The sequence below is a fragment of the Anopheles merus genome, chromosome 2R (genome assembly GCF_017562075.2).
Source record: "Anopheles merus strain MAF chromosome 2R, AmerM5.1, whole genome shotgun sequence".
Lineage (NCBI taxonomy): Eukaryota > Metazoa > Arthropoda > Insecta > Diptera > Culicidae > Anopheles > Anopheles merus.
In genome coordinates this window covers 50,265,265-50,291,354 of record NC_054082.1, presented here as the reverse complement: position 1 = coordinate 50,291,354, position 26,090 = coordinate 50,265,265, and the positions used below count along the sequence as shown (strand labels likewise).

General features: G+C 48.0%; 1 protein-coding gene across 1 annotated transcript; it reads left to right on the top strand.

The window, feature by feature from the left end:
* On the top strand, nt 1-26,090 carry LOC121590862 (polyhomeotic-proximal chromatin protein). The gene is made up of 7 exons (XM_041910968.1): nt 1-1,344; nt 16,165-18,002; nt 18,107-18,605; nt 18,689-18,863; nt 18,934-20,413; nt 23,222-24,010; nt 24,111-26,090. Exons 1-7 carry the CDS (start codon nt 1,289-1,291, stop codon nt 25,088-25,090), a joined length of 5,817 nt encoding a protein of 1,938 aa, XP_041766902.1. The 5' UTR covers nt 1-1,288; the 3' UTR covers nt 25,091-26,090.

Below are 26,090 nucleotides of genomic sequence, written 5' to 3'. Positions count from 1 at the left end.
AAAAAAAGAAAAGAAACACTGACACCACCAGCACGCGCTCTCGTCATACGCACACACACATAAAACAGTGAGCAGTCATAAAAACGTGCGCTCGCACACTCACACACTGGTCTGTGCCGTGGTGGTGTTGGGTTGTATTGAAGCAGCATTCACGGAAAGCGAATGCCGTCCGTACAATGGACGGGCCGTCGCATGAATCAGTCAGCTTGTTTCGTTCCTTGCGATCTGCACGAAATCTCTCGGCCGCGCTGTGAAGAATAGGCGAGCTCCAGACCGGGCGTACTCTGTGTTGTACACAAAGCGTGTTTGTTCTTGTCGCGTCGAGGAAGGATAAATTAGACTGTGTTGGCCCAAACTCGTGTGGCGTGCGTGTGTGTGTGTGTGGATCACCGTTTAGTGAAAGTGGTTGGCCCCTGTATTCAAGCGAAGACGCCAAAATCAGGTCAAACTAACAACAATGAAGTGAGGTGTGTGTCTGCTGTGTGCTTGTGTTTTTGTGGTAATTGTTGTAACACAATCAATCGATTGGTTTGCGATGAACAGCATACAGCAGTATTAGTAGTAGTAGCAGCCCTGCAAAGAGTTTATCCGTCAAACGGACGTAGCGGGAAGAATCTGGGCCTTGCTTTTTTGTTGTTTATTTATTCTCGGAAAGCGAGAATTGACGCATCGCACACCAGCAACAGCAGCCATCGAATGGTTGGATCATAACGGCACCGTAACGTCGCGTAACGCTTCGATCGATCACACTTCCAAAAGGATGCGTCCAAGTGTGTGAGCCCTGGCCCAAAAGTAGCGAGTGCAGACACAGCGCGGGCCCGGTTTCAACATTGTCAACACACTCACCGTACACCGAAAACTGAACCAACGAACGGGGGTACCGCCCGCTCGCTCAATGGAATAGAAAAGGATCAATAAGGTACAGCAAAGCCTTATTCCCCCCTTTGGCATTATTGCGATTGCGTTGATGGATGTGACTGCTGTTTCGCGTGGTAACCTTACCAGCTGCGCGGTGCGTTGTTACGTTGCCTTGGGCTGCTGCTTTTGTTTGTGTTGATTTTCGCTTGCAATTTCACTTAAAAAAACTAAGCTCTTGTTTCCGAACGTGCGTAACAAACGGTGTGTGTGTGCATCCATCAATCTAACGACAGTGTACGTTTGTATGCGTGTGTGTGTGTGTGTGTGCTTTTATCAGTTGTCATCAGTTGTGTCTCCCCGGAGTGCTACACACGCGCTTGATGAGACGTGCCTTTTGTGTCCTTATCACGAGCGTTGAATTAAGTTTATTATGTTTAGTTCGTTCAAAATGGATCGCCCTCGTGGGTCCAGCTTTTATACTAAAAGGTATTTATTATTTTGAATAATTTTATCATTTGCATCATTTCGTTAACATTGCCTCAGTTTCGTTTCTTTCGCTTTCGCATTGTGTTTCGATTATGTTTTTGTGTGTACCATTTATTTTAACGCATTCAAATATTCTGCGCTCACCTTTCGGTGTCATTTGTGCCCTTCCATCCCTTATTTCGGACGAAGGCGAAGGCATCGCCGCCACCACACGGCCACACGGTTGGCTCGAGCACGGTTTGCATCTCGCTTGTGTGCGGTTTAGTGTAGTGTGGTTCGGTCTCGCTCGATGGTTCTTTGAGTTTGTCTCGTTCTCGCTAGCGTTGACCGGCTTGACAGTGCCCTGCGCGCTGGGTGGTTTCGCGTAGAAGGATATGCTATTTAGTGTAATAAAAATGTGTGTGCCCTTTTCCATCGAAGTGTTTGCTCGGGCTCGGGCGGTGGTCGTGTTGATCAACCTCCTCAGGTCCCCAGGTCTGCTACAGCTCGCCCTCGATTGTCCGCGGGATCTTTCCCCACATCGGCTGTGAGTAGGACACAGCGGACGTAAGGCAAATCACACATGTTCAGCTGCAGGCCCGAGCAGTTTGTATGTCCCTTTTGATGGAGTGCAATAAATACCGAGCGAAGTCTCTCTCCCCCTCATATCACCCCACAAACAATCCCCTCTTCCCTCGAGTGTGAGGATACAGCACGAAAATGTGTTGCCTCTCTTGTTTGTGTGGTATGCGTGTGTGTGTTTATGGTTTAATGTTGTTCTACTACCAATACTTTCACGTACATTTCCCCTCTCCCAAAGGCGTGTGATGGGTCGACGCGGTTTTTGTTCGTAGTGCGGCGAAACCTGATCCCTGCTCGGGTATCATTTTGTTGGAGCGGGAGGCAGTGGGTGCCGTTAGAAGGTGTGGAATGATGGGAAGGGAGACCGCCAAACAACACGACAGACCCGACAACCCGTCCAACCAGTTTTGTGTCCCGTGGAAAGGGCTTCCATCGTTTATTCCCTTCTCATCCTGTTTGGCCGGCAACATGTGCATATTTGTGCGCTTTCTTCTCGCTCTCTCGCACCGCAGCAGGCGCATTCTCTTGCTCTTTCTCTCTTTGTGGTTGCACAAAACGGAGGTTATTTTTGTTGTGTCCGGCGCACGGTGCTGTGCTCCAACGTATAGTAGGCGACGATGTCGTCGAGGAGGTAAAGACCATTTTTATTGCCTGCCTGCTTCCCCATTGCTCCGCGTGCTGTTCCACTGGTGTGCAGTTCGTCGTGCTTGCTCGCTCGCTTCGTTGTTCGTGTGTCATCGCTGCTGTCTCGCTCTCTCTCTCTCTCTCTTGCATTGCAAAATCTTTTGTGCGAGTTTTGCGCGATACAAGATTCCGCGTCCATTTTTGCCCGTCCGCGGGATGGGTGTAGGAGAGAAAAAAAAAATCAAAACACCACCGTATCCCTGGAAGCGGCGGCCGTTTTAATTCTACACCACGAGGTTGTTCGGTGCGTCTCGGCCGTGGTGCTTCAGCCGCGACCTGTTTCCTTGCTCGTGCACTCTCTGCTCACTCTGCACGGTTGGTCGTTTGTTTCTCCTTGGTAGGGGTGCCCCCTTTTTTAATGCTCAAACCCTCGAGGTGGTGATGGGCCTAGCCCAGCGTGGAGGCTGCAAAATGTGAACAGGTTTTGTGGGGAGAGTTGGTGTGCGTGTACAGCACCTTTACGTGCGATGAGCAGCAGCAGCAGGCGAGAGAGCAACGGCGCATCGGAAATGTTTGCCTTTCTGCTTCAACACACTGACATAGACACACACACACAGATGTGCTGCGTCGGGGCGGCAGTTGCAGTTGGCGGGGTCAGAGAGCGAACCATGCTCCAGGAATTGAGCCCGTTCAACAAAGCCAGAAAACCGGTTTCGGGGCAATACAACTGCCGCCGTCGCCGCCGCTGCTACTGCTCCCGTTTTGTCGCTTTATCGCGTGTGGTTTGACCTCGTGCCCTCACACGGATTGGTGAGGTGTGTGCTGACTACACGGGGTGGGAGGGGGGAAGGGGCTCGACGAAGGCTTCCGCGAGAATGCGTGTACGCCCTCCTTCGGCAGGCGCACGTCTTCATCGACACTTCTGGTGGGATGTGCCGGTTTTACATCTGTCAAATTTTCTTCAGTTTGGGCTTAACACGCATTGCATGGTTGCGCCTTTATCTTGCGGCATCCGCGTGCGTATGCTTCGATGCATCGCGGGGTTTGTTTATCGTTACATGTAGGCGCTCTTTAAAATGCACTGGTCATTTTTTTACTCTGCGTTCTGCTGCGAGAGTTTTTGAAAACGGAAAGACATGACGGACGCTACTGTTATTCAAGATGAGTTAAACAACCAACATCTTTGTTTTGTAGTTTCACGTACATTCGGCATGGGTGATATTTTTTCACTGTTGATGATTTCTAACGATTGAATTCTCGCGACTAAATATATGAAGTGTAATCACTTTTCCCATTACCTGATGTATTTTCGGAAATATATGTTTTATCCATTGTTATTTTTATGAGAACGTTGAAATCTTTTTTTCAAATAAGTTTTGTTTTTTTGCCATTACATGATAGGAACAAGCAGCAATAGATCTACCGGTAAATAACAAAAGCTTCGGAACAGCTACCAGGCTGCGCAAACGATGCACATCAACAAACACACACACATACGCACCGCTGAGGATGCACACTTGACCGGGGAAAGTCGGGTGATCTTGTTGTCTTTTTGTAAGGGAAGACGCTTTAGCTGCATTTGTCTCTCGAGGAAGCCTCCACTGGTGTCGATGTTGAGTGGCAAACAATGGCAATGGAGCGACATGTGCGCAGCAACACATTCGGTAGTATGGGGCCGTATGAATGAAACAAATATCGAGAGCATGATATTTGGCGTGTGTGCCTGTGTATTCCAGAAGAAAAAGGTTTTATGGAGTATAAGCGAGAGCTTGCTGGAGCGTGGAAGTTGCGTTTCCCTTGGAGTGAACAATTTCCTTACAGTCCAAGGATAGCAACAAAACAGACAGCATGAAAGAAAGAGAGAGACAAAGTATCATACGCTCAGGTAATATGACAGGTAGAAAGAGATGTATGGATAGCTGGAGTGCGAGTGAGAGAGAAAGAGATATCTAACAATGAGAAAGGGAAAGGAAAGTAGAGTAACACTGGGACGGGAACGCGGCAGGAGAGCAAAACAAAACCACGCAGCCGATGGGTGATGGGTCCCCCATCCGTAAAAGGACATCGAACCTTTTCGCAAACCCTTGGGATGTTGCTTGGCTGAAATATTTTCGGTCCTCTCTGTCAAGCCAAACAGTTGGAAAGGTTTGCGTTCGTAGAAATGTTGATGTTATACGATACTTTATGGCACTTTTGTGAGGACATTTTATCTTTTACCATTTCAGTATCAATTACACCAGAAGGAGGTAATTTAATTATTGTAAAATTACTCTTTGTGTAAAGATTAGTGTGATGATTAAATGCGAATAAGCCACTTTAGCTGTGCAGCGGTCGTAGAATTGTGTTTCCTTGCCGGGATTACTTGACACTCAAATCATCAATGCCATCCGTTCACGATCGTCTTTGGTGTCCTTTCGATATGAGCAGTTATGCTTAAGCAACACCCCGGGGTCCTTTAGACACGAGAATCGGATGTAAACCCAAAAGTGTTTGAAGTGGAACGTTTAGATTCGGGTTTTGGTTATTAAATCAATTTGCAGAGAATTTTCCAAACCTGTATTCCGAAGAAGATCACAGATTTAAGCATAGTGCCGGCGATTTATTCAACACTTTATACATACTTTTTTTGTTCATTTCATACATCTTAATGAATGAAGCTACATAATTGCAAATGTTATTATACTCATAGAATGTATGGGCATGAGCAATCCATTTTCATTAATTTCTGGAAGCATTTAGAACAAAAACCTTTTCTCAGCACAAATACGGATTATGCTTGGTTGAAAAAAAATAATAAACCGCATCTCTATCCTTGAGACCGGGACAATATATTACCACTGTACTACCTACCGCTAATGCTGGTTAGCTCGAAAAAAAAAGGCTTGGCGCCGTAAGAGAAAGCTGCTAGCTGCTGGACGCGAGAAAAGGAAAGCTATTTTTCCATTTCCCATCCCGGCAAATACTCATTTACGATAGTGTTTGGCAGCCTTCTCCAGCGAACCAGCGAGTTCGCTTAGTTCTTATCATCCTGTGCCTGTGTGGCACATGCGCGCTCTCCCGTAGCCTTGCTCCCTCTCGGGAATGTCTTCTTTCTTCGTATGGTAAGGGTGGCTGCTCCCCTTTTTTGTCGTGGGAAAAGCAAGCATGTGTGTGTGTTTGTTCGGTTGGCTTCGATTCAGCCAAATGGAAGGATGTTTTGTGGCTGTGGAAAATACATAGCGAGAACGAGAGAGAGAGAGAAAGAGCGAAAAAGAGTGCCAGTGTCTAGTTTGCCGCATCTCTATCTCCCACCCTTACGCACTTTATATACATACTTTCTTCTTTCACTATGGTTACGCGACTGTGGTACACTAAACTGCGCCGAACCCATGTACATGTACCGGGTTCCAGCTTTTATGTAGCGAGTACCCGGCGCTGTATATCTCGCTAGCCGCGCCAGCAAAGTTGGTAGAATAAAAGCACTTTCCCTTCGCACTTTTTCAGTGGTCGGAGTATACTCTAAGATTTATGAGAAAATAAAACTTTGTTCAATAGAATGAAAAAAGTCTCCTCCTGCAGCCCCCGCCCGCCTCCGAAAGGTGTTGTTGGTGTAGACACAGTGTGGCGAAAAAATATTTCACCTCCACTGTTCGTGTTCGAGCGCGGCAAAGGAAATAGAAAAGCAAAAAGGGAAGTTAGTTACTGAAAAGGAAATGAAATGGAGTTCGGGTTTTTTCCTCCTTTTGCATGATTTGAGGGTTCAGAAATGGAAAAAAAACCCACTCCATGTGGAGAGATAGTGCCAAAATTGGAAGGATCTAAATTTCATTATACTCTTCACAGAGTATAGAGCAGCGTGACTATCTCACAGACACGCTGTAATATTTTACTCGGTTCCCTTGCACTTGTGCGCAGCTCTCTATACACATGGTATGTGGTATGCATGATGGGGTGGACCTTGGGCATGCTAAGGAGGGAAGCTTTGCCACTGACTTAGGCGCCGTTTTTTTTGCCCCGAAACCCCGAAAGTTGGCTCGTCGTCTGGAGACTTGGATGCGTCGCACAGGAAGCTTCTATTGTGAGCAATTTTCGGGAGTGGGAGAGAAAGAGAGATGCAGAAATAGAGAGTAAGAGAATATCGAAGGAACAGGAGACGAGCATTTGCCAGAGGATGCTTCTTAATTTTCGCGCAAAGACGGTTATAGCAAATTCATGTACCAGCCATGGAACCTTCGAAAAGTGGTCGGGCGCCTTTTTGTTTCTCTCTCCGACCGTTTTTAGTATCTTATGTGATTAACAGTGTGGTTCCGGCGGGGAGAACAACTCTCTTGTTTAACTACATTTCTAGCACATAGTTTGCAGTTGTTTTTTTGTGTACCCGTACACACAATCTATAAGAGATTTGTGGACGAAAGAGCTTGACGCCCTGTTTAGCCATTGTGTCTTGGATTTCGCCATTCTAAACTTTCCTATTGATCACCAATGTATGCTTTTTCTGCTACTTGATGGAGAATGAAAACGTTGACGGATAAAATGGATGAAAAGTATCCACACGATCCTTGTATCATGCTATGAATAATAAACAAATACAAATACTAGCAAAGAGATAGAAACCTTAGAGTCGTCAGTTGTCTTTTTTGGCACTACAACCAACATGTGTACTTTGTACCGTCTTTCCCTTTGTTATAGGACTTTACTGAATCATAGGATTGCTCTAATGTATAATATTATTTCTCAATTAGGTGTTGTCTAAAAAAAGGAATAGATTCTTGCATTGATATGTCTCTAAGATTACATCCCGTTGTGCCTTTCGCATAATAACAAAGTTGTTTTTTTTTTCGCATCCCATTCCACCGTGGCATCGTGTCACATCGTATTACGCGGATGTTTCATTTCACAAGCCACTGAACACGTGCACACATTGGCTGGCATTGAAATCGAAGAGCCAATGCTCACCCGCACGAAAGGGATAGAACGATCCGCGGGGAACAAGCCTCGGTACCAAGAATAATTAGCATATTAACTTTCGAATCTAAGCGTGAGTTAATCACCTTCCACCCATGACACAACACCATCTTATTGCTTTCGTGTTGCTCATGCCGTTGGAGCTTGGGAGTTGGAGGACAACTCTGTTCGGGAACAAAGGGAGTGAAACAAGTGGATGCGAACATAGAACTTGCCTGTTTCGAAACATGGGCAACAAAAACAGCTTCGGGTAAAGAAACAGCAGGAACGAAAGAAATAAAATACTGCCCGTAAATCTTGACGGGTCATTTGTTTACGCCTGCTCTGGTATACGGGTGCGCGGGTTTATTGGTTCAAGAGTTTGAAGCGCGGCTTCAAATATTGTTGTCTGGGGACGGTGTCACTTGGACGGGGACCCGATTTGGATGGCGAGGAACGGGAAGCAACAGCAAAGAAAGGGTCTCCTGATTGCTCAATAATTCGAGAGTATTCGAGCTATCGAAGGGACGTTTATGTCTTGTTCGTGCTGTTGTTGGCTTCACACATTTTCTCTAATCCAAAAAGGCGTCGGATTCCAGAGTTTTAAGAATAATGTAATATTTGTTGGAAGCTTTTGAAGGAAATGGTTTATTTTAAGAGCAAGCAATTCCGTCATGAATGATCTCTTGTGTAAGGTCATTGTTTCGTCCCTTCGAATTTTGGATTTACTGAACTAAACGCTCTGTATCAATGCAGAATGCTTACTTCATAGAAAACCATTTATTTTTTAACGTAATACACTATTCAACCGCTACTGCTGCAGCACAGTGAACAATAACATGTGTCAATTACACTTTGGATATATTTTTCGCCTCAGTGAATTGCACATTTTGCACAAAGATTACTCATAAAATTGTATTCATGCTAAAAACATGCATCACCAGACCTTAGAGCTGCAAAAACGCACACACCCACACCCACTCACCGCCTTTCACAGCATTTATTTGCTCCATCAATAAAATAAACAACACACATCAACGATTAGCACTCACCCATTCCCAAATGGGAAATACTCGGGAGAGGGGCAATAAATTATAAATACATAAACATTTAAAGACAATCATCATCACCATCATCCTCGTCATGCTTTCGCATGCCACTTGCAATATGCAACCCTCGGCCGCCCAGTGCCGGAATCGAACCGTGAAGAATGTGAACATAAAACGTTTCCCGATAGAAGGCATACCATTCCTCTCGTTTCAATCCTCGGGGCCGTTTAGCCATTTTATCGTCCCGCTTCGCTACTATCATGTGTGTGATAAATTGAAAATTCCTGCCTTTATCCATCAATCGAGAGCAAACGAACTCTAGCACCAAACCTCTCGGTCTAGCTGAGCATAAATCCATCCACCGTCCCAGCAACCACCGTCCTAGGATGGGCTTTGGTTCTGTTTGAACTAAAAATTAGGGAAAAGTGAAGGAAAAAAGGTGGTCGTGGTGTGCTCACTTATGGATGATTTTCGAAGCAATTTATCAAATTTTTCTCAATCGCACACACACACGTAACACCCGGAACAAGTGGCAAAGTGAATGCCTGACGTATCGGGTGTGAGCGTGTGTGTGGCAGCGCAGATAAGTGCTCTCTTGAACGCTTTCCCATTTTTCCTCCCAGTGGGAGGTGTTTTGAGTGTGTGTTTTTTTTTGGATGAAAGGCTTTTTCTGCTTTGTCTAGTTTAAAAATTTCCTCCAGCTGCTGCTACAACCCTACAACAAGCGACGTTTATCGCGTGTGCGTGCACGTTTGTGTGCGATTTTGTGTGTGAAAAATTGGCAAAAAAAACTCCTGTTTTACTGAAGCAGAGGTGCGCCGCGTGTAGAGGAAGGAAGGTGAAGAAGAAAGTGGTAAAAAAGCAGATTCGGAGGAGGAGGGTTGGGTGGGATGCGCGCGGCAATCAGATCTGAACGGAACTAACCGGAAGTAACGCATCAGCACAGCTGGCTTGTTGTGCACATACGTAGGTCGGGCACGCGTACAGACGATGGGGTTGCAAGGTGAGAAGAAAGCCAGCGGCAGCGCAATGCTACCGAGCGAGGGAAAGGGTTTAGCGAACAGGGAACGGACCAATAGGTGGTACAGGGTAAAAAAATCTATGGCTCAAGGCATCCCAAATTCGGGTTTTTTTTTCGACCGTTGTTTTCCGTTTGCTTCTTTCCCCTCATTTTGATCTGTTAGTAGGGGACCACCCCATACGGCCAAATTCTAACTGCAGTAGTAAAAAAAAGTCCACAGTAAACAGCAGTAGAAAGAACGACAGGAAAAAAGAAAAAAAAAGATGAACAAAATGCATTTTCCTCCCCATTTTCATTTACCTTTTTCTGTCCCTCTGAGCGCATACATATGTGTGGGATGCTGTTTTTATTGCAGCGTTTTTTGCGCTCTCTCTCTCTCTCTCTCTCTCTCTCTCTCTCTCTCTCTCTCTCTCTCTCTCTCTCTCTTTGCGCGTTCTTTTTTGCGCTAGAAAGCAGACGGTGCGTCCCCATCACACGCAGTTCGGTTTCGATGTGAGGTGTGCGTTTTTCAAAACCTCCCGAAGAGAACTTCCAGCCTGCTTTGTGAGATTGAGCAAGAGCCATCTTCTTACCGTTTTCGTTCTACAGTGCAGTGTTCGTCCCCCAGCTTCAGCGAACAAGCAAGCAAGCAGGGGTTTTCGGGTACGGCTTTTTGTTGCTGTCTATCAGCAGTCGATAACAACAGCGACATGGTGGGGTGCCATGCGTGTGTGTGTGCACGATTCGTACTGCCTCTTTTTTTTGTTAGCATGTCGTGTGTGCGTATGTGTCCCGGTGATGGATGCGTTCGAGGAAAATGTGCACACAACATTTTCCGTTTGCTTTTTCCGGTACCGTGCGCCGTCCCGCGCACTAATGTGAGATAGAAAAGGGAAAGCAGACTCTCACACACACACATGTGTATATGGGGTTGAATTTAATAAAAGCTACAGCAGCAGCAGACCCATGCAGCAGCAGCAGCAACATGCCGTTGTTTTTTGGCTGCCGTGCCCTTATCCCAATCCCCCATTTTTGGGTACCGATTCGCCAGGACGTACCCGGTCGGTTCCAGTTTTATCCCAGGGGTTTGTGTTCTAGCGTCCTTTTTTGTGTGCGTCTATTTCTGTTCTCTTTTCCCCAAAATCAAACAACATCTAGGGAAAAAGGATGTTTCGAAAGGGTCGCAAGAAGGCAATTTGTGGATGACGCGTGTGTGGTGCGTAATGTTTAAAGGGTTGGCTGCTTCTTTTTGTGTGTGTGCGCGCCCCTGGAATTGCGGTTACGGTTTTTGCGTGCCGAAAGGCTTAAAAGCCTGACAGGGGTGAAGAGTGCGTTGCGCTAGCCAATAGAGAGAAAGTCCCATAGCGCGCAACCCAATGGGAGATGGATTGGGTGGGGGAGAGGGTAATTATGCACCATCAATGGGCCGTTCATCAACGCTTCGCGGTGTGTCCGTCCGAATGCCTGTTTGTTTCACGATGTTACATCAAGGGATTAAGATGGGGGCACTGCGAAAGACTTCACTTCGAACTAGATAACGAACAATTTGGTCAATTAATCCTAACTTTTAATATAAGGAATTAGCATCTGTTGAATGGCGATGTTAAGCAAGCTTGAGCAGATCACTCGTATTTCGTGTTTTATTGCCTTTAGTAGTCCACGTTGTGTGGAATTACAATAAAAAGGATTCCTCACTTTCAAAGGTGGTCAAAATTTCGAGGATAGGTGCTTCATAATACTGTCTATTTCAATAAAACTATGTAACTCCCAACTCTGTTCTTTACGAACGTTCAACGTTTGCGAACTCTTCGTTCGAGCCGTATTCTACGCGAGGATGATACACTAATGCAAACAATACAAAGCGAGCTTTATAAAGCAAAAATGCACTTGAACTAATGGTTCCATCTTGTACTGCGTTTGCTCGACAAAACACCCCGGACCTCGGCAAAGTTTGGAACCTAAAAGTAATTCAAATCCTTTCGTCTGTCCGCTTTATCGTGAAGCTTTTTTTTTTTTTCATTGGTATGCATCCATCGGTGGTTGGTTACGGTCACTCTGGTGCAGGTACGGGGCGCATGCAATACGTCTCTCGTTGTTCGATCGTGTGATGGATGTGTGCGGCACTGAACAACGGTCAGGTGTGGTAAAACCTTTTCTTACACGTTAACCCAAGCAAGCGTTACAAACGTTTTGCCCTCTGTAAGGGAATGGGAGTCATTATTGCATGCCCAGATGCTGTTTATTGTTGTCCACTCCGACCGAGCGGGGTGTGTGTGTGTGTGATGAGTGTTAAAATGACGAGTTCGCGCAAAATTTTATAGCTTTTGGTTAAACCTGTTTGTGGATTAGTTCTTCGCTTGGGGAGCTGTTTTTGTTGCCGCTAACTGAGAGCATATTAGCACGATTAATTGCAGAAGACCAACACCAACCTTCTCCGTTGCACGGTTGATCGCGGTGCTATTCGGTAATCGCACACAATAGAAGAGCCGTTTTTTTCGAAATCGATGGACGATCCAGCCTGTGGCTGATTTATGGCACAGCGCAGAGAGGCAGGTTGGTGATGCGCACAGCATTCGTCACAGTTGCTGTTGGTGGTGTGCCTCTTGCTGTCGGCCGGAGATCGGTTACTCAGCGTTATGGGTTTGCCATGTGCCTCGCTGGGTGTGATCTCCTCACTGATCCCGTCCATCAATGGCACCGTGAGCGAACGAATGGTGGACATAAATTTTGTATTGAAAGATAATGTCGGCAGAAAACGCGGCGAGGTGTAGAATTCGTACAGTGGGCATGATCGTGGATAAAAATTGCGTTATTTTTTATCGGAAAAGAGGGAAGACAACATCTCTAATTTCTTTTAAACACAACTTCATTACATTAGTTCAAGATTTGTTTTTTTTTAATATTAACTTATTGACCATTTGCTATTTTGTCTCAATGTGCACGGACACATGGCAGCGTCTCCTGTTCGGCTGCAGGGTTGGATGGTGCCTCAGAGCCGAACACATTTCATTTCCATGTATGAAAGTTTTAATTTTTATGGCAGCGCTGCGCTCGAGCGAAGCGTTATACGCCATTGTGCACTGAGAGGACGCAAAAGACTGCAGCTGCGCAAAGGAAGAGGCTTAATAATGCACCAACATGTTTAGTGCACCTCACCCGCTATATTATGGTCCAGTCGAGGTCAGTCGAAAGTTTTTCACTTCTTCTCGGCAAAATATTGCAAATTTGCATTTTAAAGATTTATTTTCTAAAACCTTTCCATGTTGTTGGTGATGTTTTGTAATTATTATAGAAAAAAAAATCATGAAAGTTAATTAGCTTACCTTATGGAAATGGCCCTTTTGCGCGGATACGTCTTGGCAGCAATCGACACAAAATGTTCACTGGCCAACTGGAGTGTGATTGACGTTGTCGGTGGAGCATACAATGGCCAGCAGCCGGTGCAGAATCACTTCCTGGTAAAGTGGATTTTGTTTTTGTTCGCAAACATTCCATCGCCGGCGAGAAGAGAAGAGGGTTGTATCACCCGAATCATCGTGGTTGGTGGCAAATGTTTCTACGAAAAGATGTAACTTTTTGTTTTGTTAGGTTCGTTTTGCTGCTGACATGCCATGGGTTTATGAAAGCACGGTGATGCGTGAGTGCAGTTGTCAAGTTCCGATGCGATCGGTAGAAGCATGGGGCAGCAGACGTCTAATGCTTGTTTTATGCATGTTGTTCACCCACTCGTGTACCTATCTTTAAAATGTTTGAAACGAGCTCTCAAAGTGATGTAGTGGAGGAGAATTGAATTTCATTTTCTGGTATACACTCTCCATGGCTTTAACTCCATTCAAATCGACGGTACGATGTTGTCTGGGTTTGTTATGAAATCCAACGCTACCCCCCAATTCCATCATCATCCACTCTCGATAGTGGGTGGGTGGTGGTGGTACACTACCAAACACAATGCCGGTGAGTTTTCGTATCGTTCGTTCACATATACGATTCAAACACTAGAATCAATCATCTTTCACGTTCGCATGCATGCTGTACCAGATCTTCGATTCGTCGTTTGGTTTGCAGTAGTAGCTCCAGCATTCCAGACCAGCATGTGTCTGACCAACGCACAACATTTGCACAACGAACGGGGAGCGCGTTCTTGTTGTCACACGGTGGGCAGAGCACTGCAGCATCACTCTCTATCGTACTCTGGGGGGTCGTACTCGAAACTGCTCGTGTTCGTTTGGTCGCCAGTTTTTAAGGACGCATGCTGCACACGTTAGTTTCTGAATGTTCAATAGAAAGACATGCTTTTGGGATGATGTTGTCCAGTGGCGTGGTAAAGTTGTTGTGGTGTGTGCGTTTCGACCATATCTCCTGAACCTCTGAATGAGGGTTTATCAGGAGAGACGGTGTGTCGGTTCCTTTTTGCGTGAAGGTTGGTATTTGTGCAATTGAGGTTTAGTACTCTTTCAAGGTACAGTTGTGATGGCCCTTTTTTTTTGGACATATACGAAGTGCAAACTGTCGGCAGTTGATTATATCTTTCATCTTCTCCGAATTCGTTCGGCCATGCTATGAAGCTCGTGATGGTTTTCTAATATCAATCACACATTGTAATGACCGCAGCAACCTCTAAACCGCATGGTATTTTAATTGGGATGAGAACTTCATTGAACCTACCCAAAAAGTGCCTAAAAATGTGTAAGGACAGCCATAAACGTGGATTGGGTAAAAAGAGATGGACGCAAGTTTTATAAACAAACATGAATGAACGATTTCGATTTGTTACGGAAGAATCAACTTGTCCAGCATGACAAAACGATAGCTGAAGTGAAAGAAGTAACAAAACACAACAACACAGAAGCGTATTTGACAAAACAAAACAAAATAGAAACTAAAAAGAGGACATCACAATCACAAGGGTAGAAGCTAACCGAACTACAACAGTCTGGAAAGTTATATTTGCTTTCTAGCTGTTTGTATCTTTGTATGCCACTCTGCTGTGTTTCGAGCGATGTTCCAGGACTAAAAACGAATGACTTTTTCTGGCCCCGCGCTCACATATTTCCAACTAACGAACTGACCAAAAACGACGAACCTAAGGAAACAACCAATTTCAATCTCTTTTTTCCCTGGGATTTACCCGCTTAATCCTTTCGTTTGTGCTGTGACATTGCTCTCATCACCCGCACCTGTTATTGATGGATGGTCCATTGGATGTGTTTTGTCGTCGGGGTGTGAATTTAGCAGGAGGATGCTTTATTTTGTCTTTTTAATATTTGCTACTGTTAAATGTATAAATGATGTTCCTGTTGTGTTAACAGTGATATGTGTTTCGCTTCTTCGTCGCAGCATTAGTCGAACACAACCATTAGTTGGACGATTTGGTTCCGATGTTCCGATGGAGAGAAGTTAGTCCGTTCCGCTTGTTTTTAATTTTATCTACCAACCTGTTGAATTTTTATTACTATGTACACGACTGACTGACGGCCCCCGGCGGAGAGCTGAGTAATTCAATTGGCTCTGGTGCCGGAGAGGACATGTTGATGTTCCTCCCCAATAGAAACACACAACTAACGGGGTAGCGTTGTTTGGTAGCGGGATTCAATAGTTTGGAAAATCGTTGTTTCTTTTTTTATAGCCTCGCCTCACCAGCACCTCGGAAAATGTGTGTGGACGTCGTGTGAATTGAATTAGAATCGATGGGATAGCAATTTTATGGCAGTTTGTGAAGTTTACGACACTGTGTTAGGTTTGCTGTTGAACAACTCGTTCGATAAATGGGGTACATCGATAGTCTGTGAAGTGGTAAAACTTCTTATGGGTGGAAATTTATTTCAAATTGACATTAAATACTGTAAAATGTATATCAGAAATAATGCAAATTAATTGACACATATTTACTGTTAAACACTCGATAAGAAGGAAAGAGTTGCACAGATATGAATATTTCCCCCTTCGATTCTGGCTTAGTATCTGGCTTTTTCCATCCCGATATAATCGGATTTTCAACCACCATATTGAACCGAGCATTCTCTCTCGTCGAAGCTTACACTTTTGGGTCGAGAATTGCTCTTCTTGAACTGTATTATTCAGCTCCTCTCGTATATTCGTACCAGCGGCAGTACGCTTCACAGAAACTGTGTGAGCGAAGGGCAAGTACGAGAATTGCGTCAACTCGACCACCCTCTCTTGCCCATAGTGCTTCCATGTGTTCTGTTTGTGTGCGTGTGTGTCGGGGGAGACGGTAAATATATTGGTGCTCGGAATAACTTCGTTTCATTAAAATAAGATGAACAGGCAATCCGATTAAGGGATGGTCCGCCCGTCCCTACGTCAGGATGAATTGAAGGTTTTTCCTACCTCCGTAAGGAACCGGTTGTAGACCATTACACATGTCAGAATGATGCCCTTTCATTGTTAGATTCCATCAGATGAGTGGGGTTTTGTAGTTTTTATTTTAAATTATAAAAGAGATTTCCGCCAATGTGCAGAAAAGAACTGCTATATTTTTAACTAATTTCGTGTACTATCCTTTAAATTGTCTTTCATAATTCGGCTTATCTAATAATATTTGAAAGTCGTTTCATTAATATTTTATTCTACAAATACATGTAACTTTGTGTTCGCAATTACACTACAATGTTTTTCCCTCATCTTTTCCACCTTTGTTTACAGATCTGAACACTACGACAATCTTAAGCGACAGCAGCACAATCCAGAGCAAAACCAGGCGCCGACAAAACAAAAAGGAAGGCCCGCCAAATCCCAAAATCAAGAGACAAGCGGAGACACCAGTAACGCTCACGTTAGTTACACAAACCAATCGAACAGCGTTACGACGAGCGTCAGTGAACCGGCGCCGCAGATCATAACCATCGAGCTGCCGTGGAATCCGATCATCAAAGCAGGAGCTCAATCACCCGCCGCCGCCTGTACCGCACCGAGCGCACTATCGCCCCATCAATCGATAACTTCGGTCGGCTCTACCGTCGTCGGTGGTGATCCGAGCAGCAGCCCCCAAATATCGGTGCTACCGGTGCATTCGCTAACGGGTTTGCATCATTCACCCTCATCCTCGGTGCGTACCATCGGCTCGCCAACGATCGTCCTCACTGGTAGCGGCACGGTTGCACCGCACGCCGAAGGTAACAACGGATCGTCGCTGAAGTGTCTGGAAACGCTTGCCGAGAAGGCGGGCATCACGTTCGACGAACCGTACGACTTTCTTCCCGACACGCTGGAGAAATCCCAGAGCCCAGCGCAGGTGGCGCAGCAGGCCACAGTGCCCTTGCAGCTGTCCCAGGAGCAACTGTTCCAGTACCAGCAGATTCAGGCCTATGGCGGTACGATACAAGTGAAGCAAGAGTACGCACCAACGCCGACCGGGCAATCCGGTACGGCCGGTGTCGATCATCAACAGCAGCAGCAACAGCAGCAGCAACAACAGCAGCAACAGCAGCAGCAACAGATTCAGCAACAGCAGCAGCAAGCACAGCAGCAACAAATGCAGGTGCTGGCGGAGGCGAGCGGTGTGGCGCCGCCCCAAAGCCCACATCATGCCCAAACACTGCAGCAGCAGCAGCAGGCCGCCCAGCAACAGCATCAACAGCAGCAGCAGCAGCAACAGCAGCAACAGTCTGCGGCGGCGGCAGCCGCAGCCCTTAACAACATGGCACCGCTGCAAGCGATGGCCACGGGACAGCAGATCTCATCCACCGATTGGCCGCACGGCCGCATGGTGGTACAGCAGCCGATCCCGAATGCGCAGTACCTCCAGCAGCTGTACGGCACGCAGCCGTTAACGGTTTTCCCCCCGCTCGCCGGTCAGCAGCAGTTTCAGCTGATCACCTCGAAACCCTTCCAGCAGCCGCAGATGCTGACGACGACCACCGGCAAGCAGGTGATCGGTACGACCGGCGCCGGCAACTTTAATGGCCCGTTCACGTTCTTTTCCCCGGTGAGCGTGGTAAACTCGCAGCCCCAGGCACAGACGCAGAACCTGCTACCGGCGCTTAGTGCGACGGCAGCCCAGTCGGCAGTGGCTGCGGCCGGCGCTACGGGAAATAAACCGGGCACTACTGCGCACCAGCAAGACATGCAAAAAGCGCTACAGAATGCTGTTGCCGCCACCGTTGCTGGTGCCTCGCCTGGGCAGAAAGTGCAGCTGCAGAAGCTCGGTACGACGGCGGGCCTGACTGGCGCGACAAATGCCACCCAGCAACAAAACCTAGCCGCCCTGACGCAGCAACAAGCTGCTGCGGCGGCCGGCCAGCAATGTGTACAGGTGTCGCAGGGACCGATGCCAACGGCCCAGCTGCTCAGCCCGCTGCAACAGCAGGGTGCTCAGCAGATGCAGTTTTCAACCCAGTGGCCGCTGCCGGGGCAGATTTGGTCCACCCCGAACGGGCTAGTTAACTCAATCATCATACGCGGCACCAACCCGGACGGCACACCGAACGTGTTTTTCCCGAGCACCCAGCAAACGCTGCAGCAGGCACCCCAGACCCATAATCGTAAGTAGTGTGACGGAGCGTGTGCTGCTCATCATTAGTATAAGTCGTCATCGTATGACATCGATTGCATTATGATTTTTTTTGTCATTTTCTTCTATCCGTAGAAACCCTTGCACTGCCGTGTGCGATAACACAATCACCACAGCAAGTATCGCAGCAACAGCAGCAACAGCAGCAAACGGGAGCCCAAACGAATGCCACGGGACCGGGAGGTACCGTAGGACAGGCAGGAACGCTTGGTGCTGCAGGTGTTGCAACCGCCCAGTCGATCGGAACGGGAGGCGTAGGCACGGGACTACAGGGACAGAAGACTCTCGGAGGAGCGCTCGGTACGAAGCAAGGCCAACGGCCTCAGATACTACCGCAGGGTGCATCGCCCATCCGTCCGTCGGTGTCGACACAAACGGCCCAAGCGCAGCAGAGTCTGCTGAACAAGGCTGGCACGAAGATGCGCACCAAGCAGCCGATGGTGCGCCCATCGGCACCGATTATAAAGACCGAGCTCGGCACTGGCCCGACAACACCGCAAAAACTCGGCCAAAACACAGCCCAACAGCCGACCGCTCAGCCCCAAATACAGCAAGTTGTTACAAGCAGTGGAAAGTAAGTCAAATCATGCTCCATCACTGTAGGGCCGAACATATAAGATTCTAACGAATTGTTTTTGCAATTGTTCTTCCTTCCAGAATGGTGCTGATGAACACGGGAACAGCACTAAGCCCGGCAGTGCTGAATATGCCTCTGATGGGTGATAGCAAGCAGCAGCAGCAGCATCAACAGTTGCAGCTCCAGCAGCAGCTAAAATCGGCTCAGCAACAGCAGCAGCAGACTAACAATCAACACATTTTGCTACAGCAACAGGTATGATGTCCCGACTGCGAACGACTGCGTGTGGATTGCCTTTTCATCCTTTCCTTTGCTTATCCCGTAGGCTATTTATCAGCAGCAAATGATGCAGCAGCAGCAGCAGCAGCATCAAGCTCAGCATCAGCAGGCACAGCAGCAAGCGGCTGCCCAGCAGCAACAAATTCAGCAACTGCAACAGCAAATCCTTCAACAGGCCGCCGTAGCCGGGCAAGCGAACCAAGCGCAGCTGCTCACTAATGCCGCCCAGCAGGGCCAACTAGTGCAGACGGCCACGGCTGGTGGCGGACAGCAGGGCAACATCGTCCACCAGCTGGTATTCCAGCAGGGCCAACCGAACCAACCGGGCATGATGATAAACGTTTCCTCCGAAGCTTTGCTGCAGCAACAGCAGGTACAGCAAGCACAGCAGCAAGCTCAACAGCAGCAGCAGCAACAGCAGCAACAGCAACAGCAGCAACAACAGCAACAGGTTCAGCAACAGCAACAGCAACAGCAGCAGCAACAAGTTCAGCAAGCGCAGCAAAATGCGCTTCAGCAGCTAGCGAACCAACAGGCGGCAAATGGCCAGGCTGGAAAGCAGGGTGGTGCTGCTGCCAATGCGGCAGCGCAGATGATAATGGCAGCCTCGATGGGACAGCCGGGTGGTGCTGATCGTGCCACCATCGTATCTCAAGGTGGACAGCCACTGCAGATTGATCGTAGTCTGCTGCCAGTGTCCATCACCAGTATGGCCGGCAATCCAATCGTAGTGACCAGCAATGGTGCCACCATTTCACCCATTCATCAATCAAACGTAGCCGCAACGAACGTTGTGGCTGCAGGAGCGTTGCAATCGAACCAGCAACAGCACCATTCGCAGATTTTGGTTTCGTCGATGCCCAGCTCGACCGTACACCAGTCCGGCCAGAACCCGATCGTGGCCATGACGTCTCTGTCTGCTGCTCCGATGTCCGTCGCATCGATAATTAGCTCGGGAATGATTTCATCGATCTCTTCCGGTGCCATTACGACTACCGCTTCCCTCGGACAGCAGCAGGCAACGCTGGTTGCCTCCGGTGGTGCCGGCGGTAGTGCAAGCCCTGCCAATGCTCTCCTCAACACTAGCAAGGACACGGACCCGAAAGCGATCAGCGTGGCAATGCACCAGCTGCAGCAGCTCTCCACGCCCCAGAAGCAAATCCAACAGCAGCAACTGTTGGACAACATGAACGCGCTAGCTGCGGCTGCCGCTGCCGGCGGTAGTGCCGGCCCGTTGGCAATGCTCGGTGGATCACCGATCGCGGGCGGTGCGGTTGGAAACGTAACGCTGCCAGGCTCGCCGGCCACCTCGACGGCCATGAGCATGATGGCGGTGGGCGGAAAGATCCCGACCTCGATGGCACAGGGCGGTTTAATGGGCTCGCCGCAGCAAACCGTCGGTGGCGTTAAGTTGGGTATGTTCCAGTCGCCACAAGGCCCTCAGCAACTTCCAGCAGGGATGACCGCTGCATCGATGGACGTATCGACGAAGGAAAAGCTATCCACGAATGAAACCAGTGGAAAAGGTACGTACTGAAAGAGGGTCGCTTAATATCTGTGAGAGGGATAAATCGTTGGAATGTTCCGAATAGAAAAGGGCAACAAACGGTTGCTTTTACGCAATTAGAATTATTTTCTGGATGTCAGCGTGGTATCCCATTAATTTGCTAACCTTTCCAATATATGCGCCTTATGCAAATTTAGCGTTTAAATAGCCGGTGCTTACCTCTCGCCCGTCCGCATTGTTTGGGTCCGTTTGTGCATCATGTAAATGTGTGGTTGCCGAACTTGAGAGGTTTTTGTTCCTCCTCTCTGCTGCCGGTTGTTGCAAAAAACAATGTTTCTAATTCACACTCCCCCTTTCGTGCTTTGTGTGCCGGTGTGTGTCTTTGTGTTTGTTGCCATTAACTTCGCCGTACGATGAACTCCGAATGTGTGTTTGTATCGCGCATTAAGAAGAAGGCAACACACTGACGGCAACAGCGATCATACACCAGTCGCGCTTTTTGGCTCGTGGAGTGATGGTGGTCCAGTGAGACCGGCCGTGTAGATGTGTCTCTTTTGCGTGCGGCTTTTGAGTTTGAATAATTATTCGCACACCCGTACACTCGTTGGATTGTATTAGAGAGAACGGAAGAACGTTACGCTGTCCGGAAGTCAAATATCGTTTGAAAATCATCAACCAATTTAATGGTACACGGTTTCGTGGAACGAAGCATGCGTTGTTGTGCCCTCGGCTTCGCATTGGGTGTTGAAAAACGCAACCCTGGCCTCCATTCTTTTACTAGGCGTGTTGCCGGTTGTGTGTCGGTAGGTTGCGCTTTGAGCTCGCGGAAACAAATTAAAGTAATATTTATTAGTGCGCTTAACCACATTTCAGTTAGTTTATTTCGTTACAAAGTGATCATGATACTTTTGATTGATTGATAACGATCAATTAGTAGCATGGAATTCCACGCACTCAAACTGCTCCAAAGTAGAAGCCACTGCTCCCCTCATCCGACCTGTCAACGGCATCTCATTTACCCCGTAACACGTTTGGCGCGTGTGTAGGTTGGTTTGACGAATGGGGCACCGCATGGTATGGTATGGTGGGTATGGTCACGCGGATTAGACAAACGTGCGAACGCGAAAACATTGGCGGCACCACCTGAGAGGGAGGAGGCAACATGGGCGAGAGGGGTGGGTTCCCAGTGCGCGGCTATTGCACACATTCATAAACAACACATACCCCGGTCGGCAGCGACCCGGTGTGAGTGAATGGTTATTTTCGCAAAGATATTATGCCGTGTGTATTGGTTTGTTGGCGTTTGTTGGCGCTTGCTGAACTTGACATTGGTCGGAATCGCGCGAGAGAGCGTAGCGTCAGTTGTGCGCGAGTGGTGCCTCCAGTGTGTCGTTCGGTTCTCCGGCTGACATATAACATATCTTTATCTATTTCTTCAGTGAATGCCGCGATTGTGTGCGGAGAGAAAGGATTTAGATAGCGCCCGTATCACCGATGTGTTGTGGCTATTTCGTGACTGCCAGCTTTGGTTGTGGACCATTAACAATTGTTGAATGAAACAAAAACAAAAAACGAAAAAAAGCATGGAACCAACACGAAGGATGTTTTGACATTTTCGCTCAGTGCCCGATTGAGTGTATTCTTTTTCATCGTTCAAGCTGCAGCAAAAAGTAGTGTACCACCAGTGTGAGTGCAGTGCGGCGTGTGCTCTACGGTGGCGTGTGCATGGTTTCAAGGCCACAACACCCAACCGGGTGTACCGGGTGCCGGTCGATGCTTGTGCATCAAATGACACACTGATCGATATATTGAGCATTAGCGTGTACCGACGAGCATTGCTGCATTGGTGTGGTGGTGGTAGTGGTGGAGACGGCAACAGCGTGGTGTGCGAAAGGTCCTGAAGGGTGTTTTTTGCAGGGCGCTGTGGATGTGTGTGCGTGTCTATAGCAACGCGAAGAGAGCATGTGGTAGTGCGCAACGCTCTGTAACGACTGCTCCATCGATGTTGTTTGCGTGAGTGTTTTGGCACAACCGGCTGGGGGTGAGTGGTAGTAACTAAGGGTTGGAGTGGGGTGGGTTGTTGAGTTGCTCTTTCCTGCCTGTCTGCCTAGCCTGCCTGTATAGCACGTGTCGCTCAGGCTGGTTCGAAAGTGTGGCGACGGTTAGTGGGGAAAGAAGATGAATCATGGTAGCATCATTGCTGTGCTGACAGTTGATTCCAGTACGCATATACCAGTTGGGTGCACTGTACTGGAAACGGTTTAGGAATCGAACAATACGCGAATCTAAACGATGTGAGTGTGGCGTTAGTCAATGATGGAAAGGGGCTTTTTGCGACAGGAGAAACACATGTGCGCTTGCCTGTCGTTCGGCCAGTTTGTTGATGTGGTTTTGGTTCGCTTTTAAAGACGATAGGCGCTGCATACAACACCAGTGTGAGTATTAAGTAGAAAGCCTGTGCCTCGTGAGCACGTGTAGCGGAAAAATAAAATGTAGGTTTAAAGACATTGTATGCGTAACTGTTTGTGACGATGGTTCGGATGCTGAAACTGGACCTATTAGTGTGTGTTAGACTGGCCTAACAGCCAAACGAACCGTTGTGTCAATAGACGAGTTTCGGCCGAGTGTTAATTGACCTAAAATGTGCCAACCGTGCCGGTAGTCGTGGAGCACCGTTTGAGTTGTTCGCTTTTTGTTGTTTTAAATTACTTGATAGATGTTAATTTGGAGTTTGGTCGCATAAATGCGCTCATATCATACTTACATATTTTGTATGGACGACCTAATAAACGCGATATTAATGTGTTGTCTTTTCTCACCTTTTTAGATTCGGATCAATCAGCACTGACCACTGGCACACCGGCCACGGATAGCAGCGCAACCGATGCGCAATTGAACGGCACCGCCAGCACGCCGATGGACACTACACCTGCTCCCGGCATCGCGACCACCGTGAGCAACGCGAACGGAATCAGTGGAGATCTCACCCAGTCGTCGATCGCATCCGCAGTATCGTCCGCTTTTGCCTCCAATGTCCCCACCTCCATTACGACTGTGAGCAGCGGTGCGGGAGTCAGCAGCATCGCCGCCACCGCATCTGTGAACTCCACAACCGCTACCACGCCAGCAGGTGCGGCGGAGGATGCGGCAAAAGAGTCCACGGCAACTACTGCCTCGGTGGCAACGGCCTCCAGTTCCTCGACCAACACCACGACCACCACGGTAACGACGGGTGGTGGTGCACTCAGCAGCACCACCTCCACTACCGCAACATCCACAATGGCTACGACGGCGATTGCCACAGTAACGGGCACGTCAGCAATACCGGTCAGCAACATTGGCTCGAACGGTTTGCTCTCAACGAACGGAAGCGTGGTGTCGTCGTCTGGCTCGACTGCAACGTCCTGCGTGACGACCGCTTCCACCGGCTCGACCGGCAGCGGATTGCCACCGAAGACGGCGAGCAGCGCCGATAAGGGTGGCATTCCGAAGGCGACGATCAAACCGAACGTGCTGACGCACGTCATCGAGGGTTTCGTGATACAGGAAGCGAACGAACCGTTCGTGGTCCAGCGGCAGCGCTATCCGGAGCGAGACAGCTCCGATGAGCCTCCGAGTGAGTATACGTTCTCGAGCGACTCGTGCTTTCGGGTTTCTGTTTTATCTGCAGAATGTGATTTTCTAATCGTCAGCGTCTTTTTCTTCTTGCTCCGCAGAAAAACGATCCACCAATGAAGGCAACAGTCCGCTCTCGCCATCTAATCAAACCAGCGACATGGGCAATTGTGAGGTATGCGGCAAGGCAGAAATGCGCAACAAGATGAAGCGGAAACGATTCTGCAGTGCGGCTTGTGCGCGCTCTGCTAAGCAAGGCTCGCCGGATCAGGTATCGTCGCCGGTGCAGAATGGAACAGCCGGTGCTCCTGGAAGTTTGATGCTTCCCCCCAGTAGCAATGGTATGACCCCACCAACCCCAACCGCACCGATGACAACGGCAATGGACACTTCAGTTGTCGGTTCCATCAACGGTATGATCGGTGTCGCCACCAACCCGGCCGGTGGTGTTGTAGTGCAAGGAGTGGATCCTACGCTTGGCACTCTCCCGCTCGGTCCGTTGGCTGCCTCACCGATGCTGGCACCGGCTGTTGGAGGAGTGCTCCCCACCATGAAGCTAGAAATGGAACAACAACAGCAGCAGCAGCAGCAACAACAACAACAGATGCAGGCCGCCGTACTGCCAACCGGTGCGCTGGCACAGCAGCAGCTGCTACAGCTTCAACAGCAGCAGCAGCAGGGTCTGCTACAGCCTGCCGCTGCCGGTATGGGACAAGCGCAAGCACCGGCTGCAATGTTGATAGCCGACGTTCCGGCCTCCCCAGCAACGCCCGTAGCAGTGGCGGCTGCGGCAGCCGCTGCCGCTGCCGCTGCAGCTAATTCCGAGGAAGCTTCCTCCATCCTACGGTGGACGGTAAACGATGTGGGCGAGTTTATTCGGGGATTGCCCGGCTGTGCGGATTATGCGGAAGATTTCGTCAACCAGGAGATCGACGGTCAGGCTTTGTTGCTGCTGAAGGAGAACCATCTCGTCAGCACGATGGATATGAAACTTGGCCCGGCACTGAAAATTGTAGCGCGAGTAAATCTCATGAAGGCGACGGTCGCTCCCGCGGACGGACAACAGCCAGCTGCACCCTAAGCTGGCTGCTGTACTTTGGATGGACAATGTAAATATAGCTGTAGGGTAACTGTTTAAGCATCTGTTTACAATCTAAGGTTAGGCAACAATATTGGATTGTAGAGGAATGATAAGTGAAAGAGAAAGATTGAATTCTATTTGCTATCCGGTCGCACTCGAGAAACGGGCGATCGGGAAACGAAACAAACAATTAATTTATTTTATCCATCGTAACTTTAGGCAAGTTGTTAAGTTGTAAGAATTATCATTTTCCCCCGATTATTGCTTCTTGTCTACGGTGTAGGTAGAACTGATTAGTCTATCTTTCGTCCAGTGTACCCGCAGGATTTGTAGAAAAGGAGCAGTTTGTACTGAAATGAGTAGCATTTGATGTGACAATTTAAAGTAGAATGATATCGCTTGAAGTGGTGGCTAAGCGCATGGAGTAAATGCAGATTTCTCTCAGTAAACTGATTTTCAAAGAAACTCGCAACATTGCTCGAGTATGAATGTATATAGGTAGGTTTTAGAAAGCTTAACTAAGCATTTACTCTACCATCTCTCGCCTAAGATAGAGACCATCGGCTTAAAGTTCGTTTACAAACGAATATGCAAAAAAGGAGGTGAATCGATTCAACAGACAAATCTTCTACATTTAAAAAATGACCAATTCTGAAAAAAAAGAAATGCGTTGAATGAAACAAGCAATGAACGTAATTACTTTCTAAGGAATAAACTTACTGTTTAGCTATAAAAGGCTAGGCGGGTAGTATCACTATAAGAATGTTGCGTTGGTACCACGTGCAAGTAGTATACAACATGAATCAATAAGGTGTGCTCCAGTATGAGGGAAAGAGCAGCAGAAGCAGCAGCAGCAGCAGTACCCAGTATATCTGTCGGTCTGGGACAATGTAAATTTAGAAATGGAAATCCTTCCTTGTACATGTTAAACGTAGGCCAGCGAATGTATCGTACAGTGAATCGGAAACAAAATGTAAAGAAATAAGAAAAATTTTAAAAG

Bases quoted from the DNA above. Each gene is read 5' to 3' on its own strand.
- LOC121590862 (XM_041910968.1), top strand. From the start codon at position 1,289: ATGTTTAGTTCGTTCAAAATGGATCGCCCTCGTGGGTCCAGCTTTTAT. The intron at 18,003-18,106 runs GTAAGTAGTGTG...TTCTATCCGTAG, and splicing joins GGCACCCCAGACCCATAATC to AAACCCTTGCACTGCCGTGT. The intron at 18,864-18,933 runs GTATGATGTCCC...CTTATCCCGTAG, and splicing joins ACATTTTGCTACAGCAACAG to GCTATTTATCAGCAGCAAAT.